Genomic DNA, 22,178 nt, shown 5'->3' with positions numbered 1-22,178 from the left:
CTTTAGCAAAAAGCTAGAACCGGTCGAGCAAGGGTCAACAATCCTCTCCAAGAAGTTCTGTCGCTCAAGATTTTGGGTCTCACTATCTGCCATGATCTTTCTTGGGAAAACCACATTTCCAAACTGGCCTCCAAAGCCAGTCGCCGACTGGGCATCCTCCGTCGTGCGAAGTCCTTCCTCGGCACACCTGAGCTCCTCACCACATACAAGGCTTTCATCCGCAGCTCAATGGAATACTGTTCTCCCCTATGGGCCGGTGCTCCTGCCTCACACCTAGCTCGGCTTCACGCTGTTGAAACCAAAGCTTTCAGAATTATTGGAATCTCCCGCGATGAAGCTATCTCTGAGGGCCTTTCACTTACTCACCGCAGGCAGGTTGGTGGTCTTTCTGTCTTCTACCAACTCCTCTCCGGCCTTGCTCCCCCAGCTCTCTCTAGTCTCTGTCCCCCAAATATTCCTACAGGATGCACAATATCTGCCAGCAACCCTCTTATGGTTAAACTGCCAAAATCAAGACTCTCTGCTCACCTTCACTCCTTCATTCCTCTTTTCTGCCGCCTCTGGAACAAACTCCTTCACTCTCTTCAATCCCACTTATCCCTCCAGGTCTTTAAAACAGCTGTTCACCACCATCACTTATCTTCCCCATACAAAACCTGATCTTTTCTACCCCCACTAATTTCACCCCAGATCCACTTTTTTGAAATAAAAACTTCTTTCCTGGAAGTTCTTGCAGTGTCCTTGTGTTTTATATTTCTCCCACCCCCCCCCCCTTCCCAAGCCTCCCCCCCAAGCCCTCTCCCTCCCACAGATCTCCTGATGTCCCTGCTCTCAAATGTTGTGTTTGTATGCATCCCCTTCTCTCCCCATCTTGTCTACCGCTACCCTTATTATATGTTTTGTGTGTCTGTTTGATTTGTTTTTGTGTGATAAATGTTAGCTCTTTCACAAGCCTCGATTCTGTATACAAAAAAATAAAATAATAAAAACATAGTAAGATTGTTTTCACAGAGGGATCCAGGTGGAAATAGGCTCCTCCCCAGAGTGCAGCTTCTGCTACAGCTGACTAGGGCCAACAAACCCGAATATATTGTTGCGGTTTTGAGAACCCACACAGGTAACATCATTAAAGGTTAAAGGTTGCACCCCATAGTTAGGCCACATGCAACACGTAGGTCACCTTAGAACGTCAGATATTTCTTAGTATATGTGAGATAAGGCCATTTCCAATAGTTATCATCTGCGTTGTGTAAAACAAATAAGAGTAGGCCCCGTTCATTCTGCAGCCCTCCCTCCAATCGACTCCATTGCACACCATCCAATCTGCACCCCATTGCCCCTCGCATCAGGATGCTCGCAGTTTGTTGCACCTTGCTTGCCAGTAGCATTCGCTGCCCTTGGGCTTTCGCTCGAACCAGCCCAAATGCCACGAGGTAAGGCCCGAAAAGGGGGCGGTGCGCGAGGTCGGGGGTGTGGCCACGTCAAGCATCCATCAAGGGCGGAGCCGGTAAGACCCCAACAACCAACCAGGGCTCGGGTGAGATGGCCTGATAGGGCATGGTAAGGGCGTGGCTAGAGGTTCGAGAGGGTTCGCAAAGCGGCGCTATATAATCGCGAGCGCAAACTCCTCTGAAGGACTGTCCAAGGACTGATGCGATTACAAAGGACTTGAGGACCTGGTTTGGAGCGCATTGCATTGTTGGTTACAAGGACTCACTGGGGAAAGCGCCATTGTGAACTATTGGGAGAGACGCGCTATCCTGATCGATTGCAAGGGCTCGGTGGGAATTTGGCTGTGGGCTTACGGGGAGCGCATATCAAGCGCCTGTCCATCTATTACATACGCGGCCATGAGCCACAACGTAACCGTTAGCCAACCTACCTTTCCCCGATGTAATTGTCCGATCCACGCCACCGACACGCGAAGATCTTGCCTGCCGTCTACCATCGCCTCCACGGTACGAGTCAGGGACCGGAGCGAGCTGTGAACGAGATCCTTGGGACCATCGCCTGACCATCTACAAACCCCGTGTGAGTGAGTCTGAGAGTGTGACTGAGTGTGAACGGGCCCGTGTCCAGGGGATAAGTATAAGACTGTATAAGGCTGCCCTGTGTATCTGCTTCTACCTCTTCACTGTACATTTCTGCTTCTTCTTCCTCTTCTTTGTACAAAGTGTGTAATAAATTCCTTGTTCTTCCTGTTTTCCTCTTAATTCGACCGTCTTAATGATTTCTCCATGGGGTAAGCGTGGCACGATCAGGAGCCGCTCCAATCGGGTTAGTTCCCGTTAACGACCCGAATCGTGGCTCGCTATCACTCGGCATGTCCACTAAAACCGTGGTTCGGGTGGGATTATTTCCTTGCTTCACGGCCAGTGTTAGTACTTCGGTAATAAGAATTCGGCCTACAACCCTATTTAACACTGACCGGAAGGAACGTGATAGCCCCGGATCACGTCGGCTCGTAAAAAGACAAGGGGATTAATCCCCCCTAGGTAAGGGGAAGGCCGACAGAGATCCGCAACAATATACTCCGTGGATGTTCCTTCTCCGGGGTGGACTGGTCTAAAATTGAGAATTAAAATATATTCCCGGTATTGGCTGCAATGCATCAAGTATTGGCCGGGTAACAATTAATCGCTTCCTGACGGGAATATGATATACGCAATCTGGGTCCATCATCTAGAGCGAATTTTAAAAACAGATCGTAGCTACAGTGGAGTCTGATGCAGTGGAGTGATACCCTATCCCAGGGGTTCCCTAACTGGGGTGCATGAACCCCCAGGGGGTGCGTTAGTCCATCCCATGGGGTTCGTGAGACGTTTCTGAAAGTCAAAACTAGAGTACTTTTTGTTGAAATAAAATCTGATATATCATATAATTTATATCAACATCATATTTTTTTATTTTTTTTTCACAGATTTAGACCGCAATCCATGATGTCTAAGAAGCGCAAATACGATGATTCGTACATCAAGTGGGGGTTCATGAAGTTTGTGGAGAAGGATGGGACTGAACGTCCGCAATGCGTTCTGTGTTACAAAGTGCTGGCGGAGGCGTCGATGAAGCCATCGAAGCTAAAAGCCCACCTCGCCAGCACCCATCCGACTCATCAGAACGACTCTGAAGACGTGTTCCGAAGCAAGAAAGCTCGCTTCATGGCGAAGGGTAGCTTGACTCGGCACGGGTTCCAACCGTCGACGAAGCCTATCCTTGAAGCCTCCTACGAAGTAGTGCTCCTCATTGCAAAAGACAAAAAGGCTCATACGATTGGCGAAACGCTTGTAAAGCCCTGCGCCGTGGTGATGGCAAACTTGGTTTGCGGACCCGAGGAGGCCAAGAAACTCAAGAGTGTTCCCCTGTGCAACAACACCATCAAGCGCAGAATTGAAGACATGTCAAAGGATATTGTGGCTCAGGTCACACAAGAACTCCGGGAATCGCGCTGCCATTTCAGCTTGCAACTCGACGAATCCACCGACGTAGCGAGCTGCAGTCAATTGCTGGTTTTTGCACGCTACTTGGCGGGATTTGCTGTGAAGGAAGAGTTCCTGTTCTGTTCTCCTCTCAAAACAACAACCAAATCGGTGGACATTATGAATATCGTGAACCATTTCATGGAAGAAAACGGCATCGAGTGGACGAAGCTCGGATCGTTGTGTACGGATGGGGCCCCGGCGATGATGGGACTCATCTTCTGTACTACACTGAGGTGCGTTGGCTATCCTGGGGCCAAATTCTGAACCGCGTCCTCCAGCTGCGTCAGGAGATTGAAATTTTCCTGCGTGAGAAAGGCAACGACTTGGCGGACTACTTCGGCGACCCTGTCTTCGTCGCGAGGCTTGCGTACATCAGCGACATTTTCGGGCACCTTAACGCTCTCAACATATCACTTCAAGGGAGCAGCCTCACGATCGTCGAAGCAGCGGAACGGATCAACTCGCTTCGAGAAAAGCTGCGGCTTTGGAGCAACTGCGTGGAGAAGCGGTCATTCGTCAACTTCCCGGAGCTCGCTCAAATCCTCGTGGATGACGACGCTCAGAATGATTTCTGCTCCACGCTTGTCGTCGACATCAAGGGTCATCTGAAGTCTCTGTCTGACAGTTTTGATGGATACTTTCCGAATCTGTCGGTCGATCCATGGATACAGGATCCTTTCACGATTCTAATTGACGACATCGACGACGACAACGAGCTCAAGGATGATCTGATCGAGCTGAAGGCCTCTGGCCGCCTGAAGATGCAATTCTCCACCGTCGCCAGTCCCTCGGAGTTTTGGGCAAGCAACTACGAGGCCTTCCCCAATCTAGTGGCGAAAGCGCTCCGAATGACACTGTCTTTCGTCACGACCTACCTCTGCGAAGCCAGGTTCTCCGCGTTGGTCGTCATGAAAACAAAGCTGCGGGCACGCCTTGACGTCGGCCCCGACATGAGGGTGGCCCTCTCCAAGACAGCTCCGAGGATCAAACGCCTCGTGGAGGAAAAACAGGAGCATCCGTCTCATCGTGTGTGATGGGTGATCGATGCGTGATACAATTCGTGATCTGATCTTGAAGTTTCCGAATAAATATTTGTTCATCTCTTGTTTTTTTTCATTACAATATTACACTATGAACTTGATCTTTTACGAAGCACTGTTATGCGTATTATAGTATAATAATAACTCAGATCGTGTCTCGAAAAGTTGGTGGTACGTGGACACCTCTGACATCCACAGGGGGTTCGTGGGGGGATAAAGTTAGGGAAACACTGCCCTATCCCATGGAAGTTACACTCACAAACTGCTTACGAAGTACCAGGCTATGCTTCTGCAATTTAAAAAAACATTATTGTAAGACAATGACATTATTTTGCTCCTTCAGCTGGCAGTTTCATTCAGTTTCAGTAACACACACAGTAACACACACACAATAACACACACAGTAACACACACACAATAACACACACAGTAACACACAGTAACACACACACACACACAGTAACACACACACAGTAACACACACAGTAACACACATACACACACAGTAACACATACACACACACACACACACACACAATGACACACACACACACACACAGTAACACATACACACAGTAACACACACACACAGTAACACATACACACAGTAACACATACACACAGGAACACACACACACAGAAACACATACACACAGTAACACATACACACAGTAAAATACACACAGAAACACACACACACACACACACACACACACACACACACACACACACACACACACACACACACACACACACATAGTAACACACACACACACACACCGCAACCTATCTGGTATACGGTAAAGCGTGATGCGTATATATCTATCATCGGCACCGATCTCGTATAGCGAGATGCGTTTTACCTGACAAAAAAAAAAAAAAAAAAAAAATTATAATAGCCGGCGAAGCCGGTGTTGTCAATGAACGCATACGTATTATGTTGAAAAGCCAGATTTTGCTGGATCCCTTGGCTTGAGAATTTCGAAGCTTTGACGCACCAAATCGCTCAATGGAGGCCGCCATCTTGCGGATGCGGAAGTATCTATCTATAATTCCAGTAATCTCTGTACGTTTGTACGTCTGTACGTCTGTACGTTTGTCTGTGACCGCTGTTTCTCGACAACTACCGGTCCGATATACTTGAAACTTGCCAGGTATATTGCTGGGGACCCGAGGATGTGCCTTTTCAAGGTTTGAAATTAATCGGACAAGTACTTACCGAGCTATGGCGATTTAGCCGTTCGCCGTTCGCTTTGCCGTTGCGAATGGACCAAACCATTCATGTAAATATAGGGGGGGGGGGGGGGGTTCTGTGGTCGTTCGCTTTGGCTTTGCGAATGGACCAAACCATTCATGTAAATAGAGGGGGGGGTTCTGTGGTCGTTCGCTTTGGCTTTGCGAATGGACCAAACCATTCATGTAAATAGAGGGGGGGGGGGGGGGGGTTCTGTGGTCGTTGCGAATGGACCAAACCATTCACATCGAATCATCGAATCACATCGAATGGACCAAACCGTTCGCTTTGGACCAAACCATTGCATGTAAATAGAGGGGGGGGTTCTGTGGTCGTTGCGAATGGACCAAACCATTTCATGAAAATAGAGGGGGGGGGATATAATTTTAGATATATATATAGTACGGGCATTGGCAAGGAACGGGCACCCACGTACGGGCAATGCCCTAGTGCATAACAAATTGAAAAAAGTTCAATCGGAGTTTGTTTCACCCGTATTTGTTTGACTCACCATCTTATGCACCTTTAATTTGTAATTAAAATACTTTAAGACCAATCTCGTTATCTTCAACGAAAATCGTCACCAAACACCGGAACCAATGAGATTCGAGCATTTGAAAAAATATTTCAAAAACCAAATTGCTCAATGGAGGCCGCCATCTTGCGGATGCGGAAGTATGCATAAAAAATTGAGAAAAAGTTCAATAGGAGTTTGTTTCACCCATCTTTTTTTTATTCACATTCTTATGCACCTATAATTTGTAATTAAAATACTTTAAGACCAACCTCGTTCCCCGGGCCCACACGGGCCCTGATTATCTTCAACGAAAATCGTCACCAAACACCGGAACCAATGAGATTCGAGCATTTGAAAAAATATTTCAAAAAAGCTTATTACCGCGTTTCGGAGGCTGAAAACGGCGTCAAATATTCTAAAATTGACGAAGAATTATTTTTTAGAAATCTCGCGGCCGTAGGGGATAGTTTTTCACGGCCGGAAATATCCGAAGTTGAGACGGAATTCACCAAATTAATCAAGAAGGAAATTTTATAAATTTTAATCTCATCCAGAATGCAAATGGTGTCATTTTGAACTAGGTACGGTACCTACTACATGTACCTACTACCAACTACCTAACCTACTGATGCCATAGTGATGGGTAAAATAGTGGCAAGAGGCTTTGGCTTCGCCGGCTCATTGCGGCTTTGCAGTGGGGTACTAGTAATTAACCAAACCAACAACGCCGCGTTGACAACCATCCATTTTGTCAACCATTACATCAACCAACCATCGCATCAACATGTCCATTTCAGCGATCGACACAGTTTACTGGATCGATTTCTCACACACCAACTCTATATACAGACTTTGCATTTAATATGGAATTTTTTTTTTTCATGACTTGGGTTTACTTTCTTAACTCAGTATATCAATCTGGTGAGTTTCTTTTACACTTTGGTGATTTATTTGTTCAAAGAACCATGCCACTGATTGTCTGTCGCAGCAAGAAGTCAACGCAAGGATTATATCACAGGTGGCGTGGCAAAATGTACGGACAGGTGCATTTGATGATTCGCTTCACAGTCGGGTATACAATGGTTGTTGCGTTCTGTATTAGTGGAAAACAACTGCTGCACGTCTCCAAAAGTTATTGCCGCTTCCTCTGGAGATGGTCCGTCAACTCGACAATGCTGTTTGTCATGGAGGGGTGGCTTTAAGAAATTACGGCATGAAACAGCGTGCTATTGCTCGGCAGTATGGCATCACTCAAGGTCAGGTGTCAAAGATCCTGAAACGAAATGCTCAGAGGGGTGTCCCTACTCCAATACCGAGGCCAGGACGTCCCCGCAGAACCACAAGGAGGGATGATCGCCAGCTGCACCGGTTAGTCCGCAATGGCCGTACCAAGTCAGCTAATCGGCTTAGGGCTGAGTGGCAGCAACTGACAAATGTGCCTGTATCCAGAAGGCTAGTCAACCAACGACTGGTTCAAGCAGGCTATCGTGCCAGGCGTCCCCTGAGAAAGCCACGCCTGACCAGACAACACCGCCAGTGCCGATTGCAGTGGGCCAGAGAGCACCGTCAAGGCAGCCAGGACACTGGAATCACGTGATCTTCAGTGACGAGTCTAGATTTCTGGTCTATCATCAAGATGGCCGCATCCGAGTGCGCAGACAAGTGCATGAAGCCAACAACGAAGATTGTATAGTGCCAAGAGTCCAAGCTGGAGGTGGTGGGGTGACCGTTTGGGCTGCTTTTCATGCAGGGGGCAAAACTGACCTGGTTGTTCTGAATGGAAACCTGAACCAGTTCAAGTACAGGGCCATTCTGGAAGAAACATTGCTTCCATTTGCTCATGCAGCCTTTCGAGGAAACTTTGTCTTCCAAGATGACAAGGCACGGCCTCATCGTGCTCGCATGATCCAACACTTTCTTGCTGACCATGGTGTAGAGCATATGGAGTGGCCTGCCATGTCCCCGGATATGAACCCGAAAGAGAACTTGTGGGCAGAATTAACGCGTCAAATCGACCACTTGGACCAGCAGCCGACCTCTGTGCATGAATTGCAGCAGGCTATTGTCACTGCATGGCAAGCGATTCCTTTCCAAACCTTGGCAAATCTCGTGAGCAGTATGCCTCAACGTGTACGTGCTCTCCTGAATGCTCGTGGGGGTTACATGTTGTACTGAACTGTAATTTTACTGTCCGTAATCCCAGTCGTAATTAAACTTTTGTTTTTGTTAAAAAAATTTTGGGCTAATGTGCAAAATAAAGAGATACTTCTGGAAAACGTACAGAGGTTTAACACTGTACTGTCCATGAATTAAGTTCGATATCAGTTTACATCACTTTCAAGGATCAATTTATTTGTTTTGAAATGTCAAATGTGGTTTTTGTTTCTTTTAAACCTCACATTAACAAAATCTAGAATAATTTCAACATAATTCCAAAGAATGTTTAGTTCTAAGACATCTTGAAAAGTAAGTTCACCCCCACAAAAAAATAATCCATATTAAATGCCAAGTCTGTATATATATATGTGTGTGTGTGTGTGTGTGGTAATGCATAATTAAGTCCTTATTATAAATAAGGAAATACTGTACTCTGTGTTACCATTCACATGCAAAGTAAAAATCAGGGTTAATCTAATAGGTTAACTTCTGTCTGTCTGTCTGTCCATCTCAAAATGTCAGTTTTTTATTGAGGCGAACAACTAATTTAAATTGAATGTTATATTTTGAACATTAATCGGAAAACTAACCTGTAGTTTAACAGCACATTGGTTCGGAATTTGACCTAATCACACATGCACAGAGAGGAATGAGATCATTTCTTCACTCTGTCTGCCTACCTGGCAGTGAAACAAAATTCCAGTCATTCCAAACAGGAAACTTACTGTTTTTAAGGATGTCATAAAGGACACAAACAACAGGCACAAATAACTAATGTGACGTGTTAAATAAGGTGGTGTAAAAGATGTTGTATCAACGGCGGAGAACTTCTGGAATGAATTTTTTATACAACTTTTTAAATCATTATTTTATTTCAATTTAATTATAAACTTTAACACTGCACGGGATAAGGTGTTCTATGAACTCTAGTTATTTTAGGTAGATAATTTAAAAACAATTTGTTTGAAAGCGTTTTTCTTGCCATTGATGTTCTTTTTCTTTGCTTTCATATTGAGATGCATTATGACTGAGGTATCAACTGTCACTCAAATAGTGTGAATTGCTGTACGGTATGAGGTTTGGCAGTCTGTAATTACAGTTGAAAGATGGTGATGGCAAGAATTGTGAAGACATGTCAGTTTGGATCCAAAAACGTTGAAAACTGTCAAAAGCTTCGAACAACTGATTCAGTCAAGGATGTAAGAAGACGAGGAAGAGACACATCGAGATCAGAAAACATTTACCGGGTACGAGACATTTGTTCTCAAGGAGGCCAAAGAAGTCAGTCAGAGGAAGCGGCGGTGAGGTTGAGTGAAATTTCAGGCAAATTTGAAGAAGAATTTAAAATGGAAACTCGTTATGTTCAGCAGTTGTTTCCTGGAGGTTTTGTCAACCTTTCCTTCAGTGGATCGATAACTTTCCAGTGTCCAGGTGCGTTACATAACATGGTTGGTCTGACGAGGCCATGTTCCATGTTGGTGGTTTTGTCAACAGGCATAACTGTGACGAAAATAAATAAAAATAGGGGCAATACCCCTGGTGCTCACAAGGTAGAATAAACAGTATGCTGCACTGGCTAAAGGTATTTTAAAGCATGTAGAATCATACAAACATAATCATGAGACTTTAAACAAACAAACACAAAAATACCTATTTTGGGGGCAACCCTACCGCCCCCACCCCCCAATAGACCATCTTAGACCCCGATTTTTTAAATGCCAGGAACAAACTTTGGTACAACACGGGTGATTAAGGTTGTGGTCAAGTTTCATCAGAATTGCATTTGTAGTTTCTCAAAAGGAGGCAAACACCTATTTTGGGGGGGAACCCCCCTCCCCCCGAAAACCCCCACAGGGGCCGATTTTTTAATGCCATGAACAAACTTCGGTACATCATTGGTGATGAAGGTTCTGGTGAAGTTTCATCGAAATAGTGTGTGTAGTTTCAGAGGAAAAAGCAAATTCCTATTTTTGGGGGTCAAACCTGGAACCAATTTGACCCCCGGTAAACCCCCTTAGACCCAGATCTTACAATAATTCACCAAATGTCTGCCTGTCTGTCCGTCTGTTCCCAGGTACCGCAAAAACGGCTGAAGCGATCGCAACGAAATTTTGGGTGGGTAATCCTGGGACCCCCTGGAGTAAAATAAGCTATATTGTTCCTCAAATATATACTATATACTTCCTCAAACTTAACTGTGATAAATCTGAAATAATCATCATTGGCCCAAAAACGCTCACCAAGTCCACCCATAACTTTGCCCTCAACTTCGTCGGTTTCCCAGTATCCACCTCCCCTCACATCCGGAATCTTGGCATCATCTTTGACCAAACCCTCTCCTTCGACAAATACACTAAACAGATCACAAAGACAGCCTTCTTTCACCTGAAAAACATCGCCCGTCTCCGTCCATCCCTCTCCTCCGTGGCTGCAGAAACCCTCATCCACGCCTTCATCACTTCCCGTCTGGACTACTGCAATAGCCTCCTTTATGGTTCACCCTCAACAATCACCAATAAACTCCAATACATTCAGAACTCCGCTGCCCGTCTACTCACCCATTCCCGGACCCGTGACCACATCACCCCCGTCCTTTACAAGCTTCACTGGCTCCCCATCTCCCAGAGAATCCAGTACAAAATCCTCCTCTTGACCTACAAAGCCCTCCATAACCTGGCCCCATCCTACCTGGCTGACCTCCTCTCCAGACACACTTCCACCCGCAACCTCCGCTCTGCTGGTACCAACCTCCTGACCCCCCCCCCCCCCCCCCATCCGGACCAAATTTAGATCCTGGGGGGACAGGGCCTTCTCCATCGCTGCTCCCACCCTCTGGAACTCGCGACCTCACACCATCAGAGACTCCTCCTCACTCACCACATTCAAAACATCACTCAAGACCCACCTGTTCAACACTGCATTCAACATTTAACCCACAGCATCTAACCCCTGACTATCTCCTCTCCTTCTCCCTCCTTTGTGCTTTGAATATTTCCCTATTGATTCTTCTTTTTTTGCAATTGTTTTTATGTTTTGCTATGCATTATGTTTTGCACTCTGTCAAAGCGTCTTTGGGCTTCCTGAAAAGCGCTATATAAAATAAATGCATTATTATTATTATTATTATTATTATTGTTTTTCCAAGTTTTTTCCCAATTTTTTTCCAATTTCTCCAGTTTTTCAGTTTTTTTCCAAACACGATGGAATAATATTTACCGATATGAACAGTGATGTGGCTTTTATTGAAATTCTACAAATACTGTTTAGATTTTGATGATTTCCATGTGGTATGATTTAACGGATGTTTATATAAATCGTTTAAAATAAAATAAAACCTTCAATTTCTGATATTTTACCTTTTCATTTGGGCCTCCCAATTGAAGCCCCGCCCGTAGGGCAGGTACCATTGCTAGTTTTTTTTAAATGCCGTGAACAAACTTTAGTCACAACAACAAATATCATTTGTGCCGCATTTGGTCACAATCCCTTCAGCGGTTTCGGAGAAGAAGTTTTAAGTGTTTACCGACTGACGGATTGACGATGCGCCATCGCTTAAGCTCCCCGGAACTACGTTCCAGGTGAGCTAAGAATAAGCCATTCCTCTCGTGCTGTGAGGCGCAGAGCATTTCCGAGGCAGTTTCCGTAGGCAAGGGGTACAATCCTGGATGGGTCGCCACTCTGATGCAGGATACCCGAATGGCTTATTTCCTTGAGCTGGAACTCATTTTGTTGACCTCAGAAAGATGAAAGTCTGAGTAAAACCACCTGGTGTTAAATTAACGGCATGAACAGGGCCTTGAACTCAGAACCTGAAGATGTTGAGCCAACCACATCAACCGTAAAGCTAACAAGCTTAACTGCCATGACTGGTCAGGAAATGATCCAGAAACGAGTCGACCGCAGACAATGTCGGTGAATACTGCTAGTTTGGTGCGGAATATTTTCAACCCAACTCTTTGGACCTTTCGTCCTCTGAAATGCAATGAACGGACAGAGATACGTGGACAATCCTGGACTTCTTCAAAAAAATCAGTAATGGGACAACATAGGTGAATTGTTTTTTACGCAAGATGGTGTCTCGACCCACTTCTCGATTGAAGTTCATAATTGTACATCGCTCCTTTCCTATTCCATCTCCAGGAGCTACATGACGTCATCGCCGGGCACTGAAGGGGGCCCAGCGATGACGCGTGCTGAAAGGGAGTGCTCAGTTTTCACTCTGGTTGTTTGTTTTCTTGTTTGTTTGTTTGTTCGGGCGATATCTGAGCCATCCTTTGAGCTAGGAAGCTGAAATTTCGGCACAATAGTGAGCACGTACTTTGGCAAAAACTGTATTTTTGTTTGTTTTTTGATTATTCAATTATTCAATTAATTGATTAATTACTTCATTATTATCGATGAATTAAGTGTTTATTAATTTTCTTTCTCATCTGGGCAATATCTGAAGCACCTTTTGAGCTAGGAAGCTGTTATTTGGACACGACAAATGACCAAGTGATTTGGCTGTAAAGGCAATTTTTGATTTATTGATTAATCAATTAACCCTTTGAGTATGGCATTTTTTTTTTGATAAAAACACCCCCGGTACGGGATTAATTTGGCATTACGGGAATGCAACCACGTACTGACGATCTATTTATAGTTATAGTCGATGACGTGGAGTACCATCATCCGTACACAAAACTTTTTTGTGGGTTGCGGCACTGCACGTCATCCGTACTCAAAGGGTTAATCGATTAATTATTTAATTATTCGATTGATGACTTAATTAATTGATTTTAAAAAGTTACACATTCGGATGAAATGGTGGTGGTTTAGGAATGATATTAGCCAGTTGATTAATAATTTAATTATTTTACGATTACTATTTATTTATTTTTGGTATTAATCACTTATTTATTTTCTTTCTCATCTGGGCAATATCTCAGGCACCTTTTGAGCGAGGAAGCTGATATTCGGACATGGCAGTGACCAAGTGATTTGGCTATAAAGGATATTTTTGATTCATTGATTAATCAATTAATCGATTAATTAATGATTGATTATTCAATTAATCGATTCATTGAGTAATCAATTAATCGATTAATTAATGATTGATTATTCAATTAATCATTTGTTTAATTTTTTCCGATTAATGACTTGTTTAATTAATTTTCAAAAAGTTACAACTTCGGATGAAACACTGGTGGTTGAGGTATGCTATTAGCCAATTGATTAAGAAATTATTTTACAATTACTATTTATTTTATTTTAATTATGCAATTAATCAATCAATTATTTATTGCACACCTCTCCCTCCCAATACCGTCTCTTTATGCTGCACGGCGGCATCGCCGGGTGCCAAAGGCGCCCAGCCAATGCCGTGCATTGGAGGATGTTATTTATTTATTTGTCATTGGCCGGTGTACTTTGAATGTATCTGTACTTGTTGGTTGCATACATACTTTCTACACGAGCGACAAGGACCGATAGAGTGGCCACCTAGGAGTTATGAAATGAGCACATGCAATCTTTTGTGGACATGAGCTGAAGAAAGATGTCTTCCAGCAAACCCACTAATTTGTATGAGTTAGAAAGTTGTATGTGCAATGTATGTATGTATGTATGTATGTGTATATATATATATATATATATATATATATATATATATATATATATATACATTCTACTGTTATACACACATATGATCAAAATCAGCTCTCCAACCTACCCTACGGCAACACCATGGCATCAGTGTTATGTGCTGGATTTCAACCTTGACCCAGCTATAAACTGTCATCCTGGTGTTTCACATGCAGGACAATTCATCTATGGGTGTGCCGTCCCTCAGATGGACATTAAACTGGGCGTCCCATTTACCAGCATTAGTTGGTGGATGTTAAAGTTCCCACAGTGTCATTCACGAAGACGAGCAGATAGCTCTGGCCGAATTCCAAATTCTGCTATAACCTACAGGGATGACGACATCAGGGGTGGAACAAATGAGGACCCCAGACTGTGTCAAATATCCAAGATATATCCACAATAACGGATGATCCTGACCTCTTGATTGAGATTTATAGCTTTCGGCTCGTGTTGAGAGAGGAGCAGCAGCATTTCCAGAGTTTATTGACTGGGATAGAATTCAAACTAAGGGATATTTTAAAACAGGAAAGGATTTACAGCAGCAGCAATAATGGATTCCATTACTTTGCTTGAAAATATCAATATGTAGTGGTTACCGCTGGATGCACACAATCGCCTTGCACCGGCCAGAACACGGCCAGACGCGCCTCTCCCGGGCATGCCCGGACTCACTGTTCCCGGGCACACCCAAACCTCCCGGGCACGCCCGGTCTTGTCTTTCCCGGGCATGCCCGCTCTCGCCTTTCCAGGGCTCGCCCAGAGCGTCCGGGCATGCCCGCTCTCGCCTTTCCAGGGCTCGCCCAGAGCGTCCGGGCATGCCCGCACTCGTCTTTCCCGGGCTCGCCCAGAGCGTCCGGGCATGCCCGCTATCGCCTTTTCAGGGCTCGCCCAGAGCGTCCGGGCATGCCCGCTATCGCCTTTCCAGGGCTCGCCCAGAGCGTCCGGGAATGCCCGCTATCGCCTTTCCAGGGCTCGTCCAGAGCGCCCGGGCACGCCCAGCCTCGACTTGCCAGGCCGCAGCCAAACACGCCCGGGCAGGTCCAGACTCGCCTTTCCAAGGCTCGCCCTTGACACCCGGGCATGCCCGGTATAGCTTTTGCCGGGCAAACTTCCCGACATAAATGTGTATATATATTGCTGCCCGATAAACGGGCTTGTCAGAATACCTGAGCTGTTTTGTTTCAATAAAGCAACTCGGACGAATTCCGTCTTTGGTCGCGTCAATTCTTTCGACTCGCGTTGGAGCGCAGTTCCTTCATTGGTGACCTACCGACATGGATACGGCAGTGACGCTTAAACTGCCTACCTTCTGGGAGGCTCACGCGGCTGTTTGGTTCGCTCAGGCGGACTCTCAGTTCGCCCTGCGAGGCATCACCGCGGACGACACCCGCTTCCACCATGTTGTGGCGGCGCTCGGTTCCGCCACCGCGGCCCGCGCCTTGAGCCTCCTTGAGCACCCGCCGGCTGCTGACAAATACGACGCGCTGAAGACACTCCTCCTCGACGCTTTCGCCCTCTCACCGGCAGCACGCGCACGGCGCCTGCTCGCTCTGCCCGAGCTCGGCGACACGCGCCCGTCAGAGCGCATGGACTATATGCTCTCGTTGCTCGGTGAGCACTCTCCGGATTTTCTGTTCCGCGAGCTGTTCCTTCGCCAGCTGCCTCACCCGGTACGCCTCGCCTTGGCTGGCACGTTGATCACGGATTCCTGCGCCCTCGCCAGGGAAGCCGATAAGATCTCCTCGGCGGGCCAGCACATCGGCGCGGTTACCTGGAGCCCGCCGCCGTCCGAGGCGACGCCCGAGCGCCCTGCGCGGTTGGAGGCCGAACTGCCGGTGCAACTGGCGGCCGCCACGCCGCACCGCCCGCTTCCGACACGACGGCCGGGGCCTCCACCTGACCGTGCGTGGTGTTATTACCACGCCAGGTTCGGACACAAGGCTCGGACGTGCCGGCTCCCGTGCACTTTCGGCAGGTCGGGAAACGGCCGGGCCGGCGTGCATTCCCAGCCATGAGCGCCGGCCACTCGGGCAACTTGCTGTTTATTCGGGACAAAGCGTCTGGGCGGCGTTTCCTGTGTGACACCGGCGCCCAACTGAGCGTCATACCCGCCTCCGAGCAGGACAGGCGGGACGCCGTTTGCGGCCCCTCTTTGGTCGCTGCTAATGGCTCGGCCATACGCACTTTCGGCCCACGCGTCGTCACCCTCTGCTTCGGCAGCCAGCGTTTTCAATGGACTTTTGTGACCGCCTGCGTCCCCATGGCTTTGCTGGGCGCCGACTTCCTCTGCGTGCACGGGCTGCTGGTCGACGTCAAACGTCGTCGCCTTGTCAACGTCGAGACCTTCAGCTCCCTGGCGTGCACGATGAGCAGCTCCGCGCCGACCGAACTGGCGTGCGCCCTCCCGGCAGCGAACGAGTTCGCTCGCCTGCTCGCGGAATTCCCGGCCCTCACGCGGCCGACGTTTTCGGCCGTCGCGGTGCGGCACGGGATCGAGCACCACATACCCACTACGGGCCCGCCGGTCTACGCCAGGGCCCGCCGCCTCGACCCGGCCAAGCTCGCCATGGCGAAGGCCGAGTTCGACGCGTTGGAGCACCTCGACATCGTGCGGCGCTCCGATAGCGCGTGGGCCTCGCCACTGCACATCGTGCCAAAGCCGGGGGGTGGATGGCACCCGTGTGGCGACTACCGCCGTCTCAACGACGCTACCACCCCCGACAGGTACCCGATCCCGCATATTCAGGACTTTTCCGCCCGTTTGGTGGGATGGGTCATCTTTTCGAAAATTGACCTGATACGGGGCTACCACCAGGTACCTGTCCGGGCGGCCGACGTCCCGAAGACGGCCGTCATCATGCCGTTCCGCCTGTTCGAATTTTTGCGGATGCCGTTTGGCCTCAAGAACGCGGCCCAGGCGTTCCAGCGCTTGATGGATGGCGTGCTGCGCGACCTGCCGTTTCTTTTCATCTATCTGGACGATATCCTCGTCGCCAGCACGTCCCGCGCCGAGCACCTCCTCCACCTCCGAACACTGTTCGGTCGCCTCAGCGAGCACGGCTTAATTGTCAACCCGGTCAAATGCCACTTCGGCGCGACGACCGTTGACTTTTTGGGCCACCGCATCACCAAGACCGGGGCCGTGCCGCTGCCGACCAAGGTCGAGGCCATCACCACGTTCCCGCTTCCCCGTTCCATCAAGGCCCTCCAAGAGTTCCTCGGCATGGTGAATTTTTATCACTGATTCGTGCCCCGCGCTGCTCAGCTCATGCGGCCCCTTTACGAGGCCCTCCGGGGCAAGCCGGCCAAGCATGACATTGTTTGGTCCGCGGCCATGGACGCGGCCTTCGCCAGCGCCAAACGGGCCCTCGCCGACGCAACGCTGCTGGCTCACCCGGTGCTCAACGCGCCCATTGCCCTCACTACGGATGCCTCCAACTACGCGGTGGGCGCCGTCCATGAGCAATGGGTGGACGGGGTTTGGCAGCCACTCGCTTTTTTCAGCCGGCGACTCCGGCCGAACGAGTTAAACTACAGCACGTTCGACCGCGAGCTGCTCGGGCTATTCCTGGCCGTTCGCCATTTCCGACACCTCCTGGAGGGCCGCCCGTTCACGGCTTTCGTCGACCACAAGCCGTTGGTCTACGCAATGGCTAAGGTCACGGAGCCGTGGTCGGCCCGCCAGCAGCGCCACCTCTCCGCCGTGTCGGAGTTCACCACGGACATCCGGCACGTCGCCGGCAAAGACAACGCCGTGGCCGACTGTCTTTCTCGGGCCAGCGCGAACGCGGTCCACCTCGGCGTGGACTTCGCGCTCATGGCGGCCGACCAGACCACCGACGCCTCGGTGCAGGCACTCCGTGCGGCGGACACGGGCCTCCGCCTGGCCGACATTCCCTTCGCGGGCACTGTCCTGCTCTGCGACGTCTCCCAGGGCCAGCCTCGCCCCATCCTGCCCGTTTCCTGGCAGCGCCGCATCTTCGCCTCCATCCACGGCCTTTCTCACCCGGGCCGGAAAGCTTCTCAGAAGCTGGTGTCGGCGCGTTTCGTCTGGCACGGCCTTCGACGAAACATCCGCGACTGGGCCAATGCCTGCACGGCCTGCCAGCGGGTCAAGGTCCGCCGCCACACCCAGGCCCCGCTGGCACCTTTCGCCGTGCCTGAACGGCGTTTCGACCACGTCCACGTGGACCTGGTGGGTCCCCTGCCCCCCTCGCGGGGGTTCACCCACCTGCTCACCATGGTGGACAGGACCACCAGGTGGCCGGAGGCTGTGCCCCTCGCCTCCACCACCACCGCCGACGTGGCGCAGGCGTTCATCGCCACCTGGGTCGCGCGCTTCGGCGCACCAGCGGACATCTCGTCCGACTGCGGCCCACAGTTCACGTCTGAGCTTTGGGGCGCGGTCGCCCTTTCGTTGGGGGTCACGCTGCACCGCACCACGGCCTACCACCCCCAAGCCAACGGGTTGTGCGAGCGGTTTCACCGCTCCATGAAGGCCGCACTCATGGCCGGCCTTCAGGACGACGGTTGGGCCGACCGGCTGCCGTGGGTCCTTTTGGGCCTTCGCACGGCCCCCAAGGAAGACCTCCAGGCGTCCGCCGCCGAGCTCGTCTACGGCCAGCCGCTCCGCGTCCCAGGCGAATTCGTGCCCGACGCTACCAGTCCCTGGTCCGCCGCTCGCCAGCGCTCGGACCTCCAGGAGGCCGCCCGACGATTTGCCCCCGTGCCGACGTCCCGCCACGGTGGCCCCCAGTCCTACGTCCCCCCGGCGCTTCGCACAGCGGAGTACGTCTTTGTGCGTCATGACGCGCACCGGGGGCCACTCCGGCCGCCGTACGACGGGCCCTTCCGGGTCCTGCGACGGGGCGACAAGTCTTTCATCGTCGACTTCGGCGGCCGGCCGGTCCGGATTTCTGTGGACCGCCTCAAACCGGCGCACATGGACGTCGACCGACCACCACGGTTGGCCCTTCCTCCGCGGCGAGGCCGCCCCCCGTCCACAGTTCCCCCCGCTCGACCACCCACCACCACGTCGGACCCCTCCCCATGACCCTCCAGGGGTCGCTTCGGCCGGGTCATCCAGACCCCCCTTAAATTGACCCTGCCGGTGCAGGTCGATTCTGGAGGGGCGTGTGTAGCGGTTACCGCTGGATGCACACAATCGCCTTGCACCGGCCAGAACACGGCCAGACGCGCCTCTCCCGGGCATGCCCGGACTCACTGTTCCCGGGCACGCCCGAACCTCCCGGGCACGCCCGGTCTCGTCTTTCCCGGGCATGCCCGCTCTCGCCTTTCCAGGGCTCGCCCAGAGCGTCCGGGCATGCCCGCTATCGCCTTTTCAGGGCTCGCCCAGAGCGTCCGGGCATGCCCGCTATCGCCTTTCCAGGGCTCGCCCAGAGCGTCCGGGCATGCCCGCTATCGCCTTTCCAGGGCTCGCCCAGAGCGCCCGCCCGCCCAGCACGCCCAGCCTCGACTTGCCAGGCCGCAGCCAAACACGCCCGGGCAGGTCCAGACTCGCCTTTCCAAGGCTCGCCCTTGACACCCGGGCATGCCCGGTATAGCTTTTGCCGGGCAAACTTCCCGACATAAATGTGTATATATATTGCTGCCCGATAAACGGGCTTGTCAGAATACCTGAGCTGTTTTGTTTCAATAAAGCAACTCGGACGAATTCCGTCTTTGGTCGCGTCAATTCTTTCGACTCGCGTTGGAGCGCAGTTCCTTCAAATATACCTTTTATGTGAATCACAAGGACATTAGGAGACATTACGCAAGGCAACATGGTGTTCCCTGTTTGACCCTCGTGTACCTGCTCAGTGATCAGATGGGAACATTAAATAGGCCCACGTGATAGTTGTGAGAGACCTGATGGAAATATCTATTTGTGCACTGGCTGCAGATCCCTGGGTAATGAATATTACAAAGAACCATAAAACAAGCCCTTAATATTTCTGAGCTTGTGTATTGCAGTGTGAAGCTTTAAGGACTTTGTATGTAAAGGTGTGCAAGTATTTAGAAACTTATACATTGCAAATCTTGTGTGTATGTGGTGCTCTTGAAGATTAAACACTGATAATTCCAGGGAAGGGGGTAAGATGGTTGTATTTGTCATTGTTTCCAGGGATTTGCATTAATTATTCAGGCTGGATTTTGTAATTATTCCTTCGGTTTCCCTGTCACCTATGTCACTTTGTGTGCATTCATTCCGAGGAGGGAAAGCAGTCATCAACAGGAAAGAGCAATCAGAGATTGCAGACCCTCGCCAGGACGTGTTTTTCGTGGCTTTTAAGGCTTTTGTGTTAAAACAAATATGGCGGCCGAACCACGTGACCAATGACGTCATAATTACTTTTTTTTCTCCACCAATTTATCCATAGATGACGCTCAATAAATTTCATCTTGATCGGATGAAGTTTTGTACTTGTCGAATTATGACGTCATAATAGAGGTACCTATGACATCACTATTAACATATATTATTCCCCATGGAGAGTTCTTTGCAATGGGCCATGTGTCAATTTTGTCTATGTGGCGCTTTCGGAGATACAGAGGTGTAAATTTTTCGGGTTTTACAAGATGGCGCCCGTACCACGTGACCTACGACATCATAATTATCATTCGAAAAATTTACAGGTGGAGTTGCACCTATGGTGAAAATTTCCTGTCAATCAGACCAACAGTTGCAGAGAAAATCATATTTATTCTGTGCGGACAAACAAACAGACAAACGGACTCAAATGCAATACCCTCTCCTCTGGCGAAGATAACCAGAAAGCATTGGAAAATGCAAAGCCCAACCATGTCAATTTGTATTCAGACTTCTTCTTCTTCTTCTTCTTCCGTATGCACAAAATAACGAAAGTTTTAAAAAATACAAAATGAAAATTGATGATTTTATGCAGCCTTGACCTTTGAGTTTTAGATCTAAAAAAAAATAATCAGCTTCTAGCTTTTGATTAGTGAACCAATTCTGTGACCCAATATGCAGATTGCAGATTCTTAAAATTTCAGGTCATTCGGATGAAAATTGACGATTTTATGTGACACTGGCCTTTGACCTTTTGACCAAATTATTAATTTGCCTTCTTCATATTCTCATAATAAAGCTTTGTTAAAAATTTGATGACAAAACTCAAATGGTGAATTTAAATTTCAGGTCAATTGGATGAAAATTTTCAGGTTTTCAGGTTGTCCGTCCGTCCGTCCGTCCGTCCGTGATAGGTTTTCATTCCCGCGATAACTTGAGAATGGCTGAAGGGATCTTATTCAAACTTAGTGCAGGCATGTATAATGAGGTACAGATGAACTGATTAGATTTTGGAGTCACAAGGTCAAAGGCCAGATTTTTAAAGTGATTCTTCACAATTGGGAGATAGGGCCAAAACCGACATATAGCAGGATATCTCAAAACGTTGTTGACGGATTTGGACAAAACTTGGTGGACAGGTTGGGTGTGTGACAAGGACTAATCGATTCGATTTTGGTGAAGATTTGGATATGGATTCGGATACGAGAATTATTTAACTTTTAAATGATTCTTCACCATTAAGAGATTGGGCCAAAACCGACATATAGCAGGATATCTCAAAACGTTATGGACGGATTTGGATAAAACGTGGTGGACAGGTTGGGTGTGTGACGAGGACTAATCGATTCGATTTTGGTGAAGATCTGGATATGGATTCGGATACGAGAATTATTTAATTTTTTAATGAGTCTTCACCATTGAGAGATTGGGCCAAAACCGACATATAGCAGGATATCTCAAAACGTTATGGACGGATTTGGATAAAACGTGGTGGACAGGTTGGGTGTGTGACGAGGACTAATCGATTCGATTTTGGTGAAGATCTGGATATGGATTCGGATACGAGAATTATTTAATTTTTTAATGAGTCTTCACCATTGAGAGATTGGGCCAAAACCGACATATAGCAGGATATCTCAAAAAGTTATGGACGGATTTGGACAAAACGTGGAGGACAGGTTGTGTGTGTGGCGAGGAAGAATCGATTCAATTTTGGTGAAGATCCAGTTCCGGCTAGTATAATTTTTAATGTGAGTCTTCACCTTTGGGAGATGGGGACAAAAACGATAAACAGTACGATATTCCAAAAAGTTGT

The 22,178-nt window shown here is 48.7% G+C and overlaps 1 protein-coding gene across 1 annotated transcript; it reads left to right on the top strand.

Moving 5' to 3' along the window:
* The first annotated feature begins 2,939 nt into the window (after window positions 1-2,939).
* LOC144893365 (protein FAM200C-like) lies at window positions 2,940-4,513 on the top strand. The gene is made up of 2 exons (XM_078783943.1): window positions 2,940-3,605; window positions 3,758-4,513. Exons 1-2 carry the CDS (start codon window positions 2,940-2,942, stop codon window positions 4,511-4,513), a joined length of 1,422 nt encoding a protein of 473 aa, XP_078640069.1.
* Window positions 4,514-22,178: the final 17,665 nt, after the last annotated feature.

Source organism: Myxine glutinosa, chromosome 8 (genome assembly GCF_964187855.1).
Source record: "Myxine glutinosa chromosome 8, kmMyxGlut1.1, whole genome shotgun sequence".
NCBI lineage: Eukaryota > Metazoa > Chordata > Myxini > Myxiniformes > Myxinidae > Myxine > Myxine glutinosa.
This window is presented reverse-complemented; position numbering and strand designations above follow the sequence as displayed.

Excerpts from the sequence above, each read along its gene's own strand:
- LOC144893365 (XM_078783943.1), top strand. The coding sequence starts at position 2,940 with ATGTCTAAGAAGCGCAAATACGATGATTCGTACATCAAGTGGGGGTTC. Across the intron at positions 3,606-3,757 it reads CGGTGGACATTATGAATATC|CTGCGTCAGGAGATTGAAAT; the intron begins GTGAACCATTTC and ends CGCGTCCTCCAG.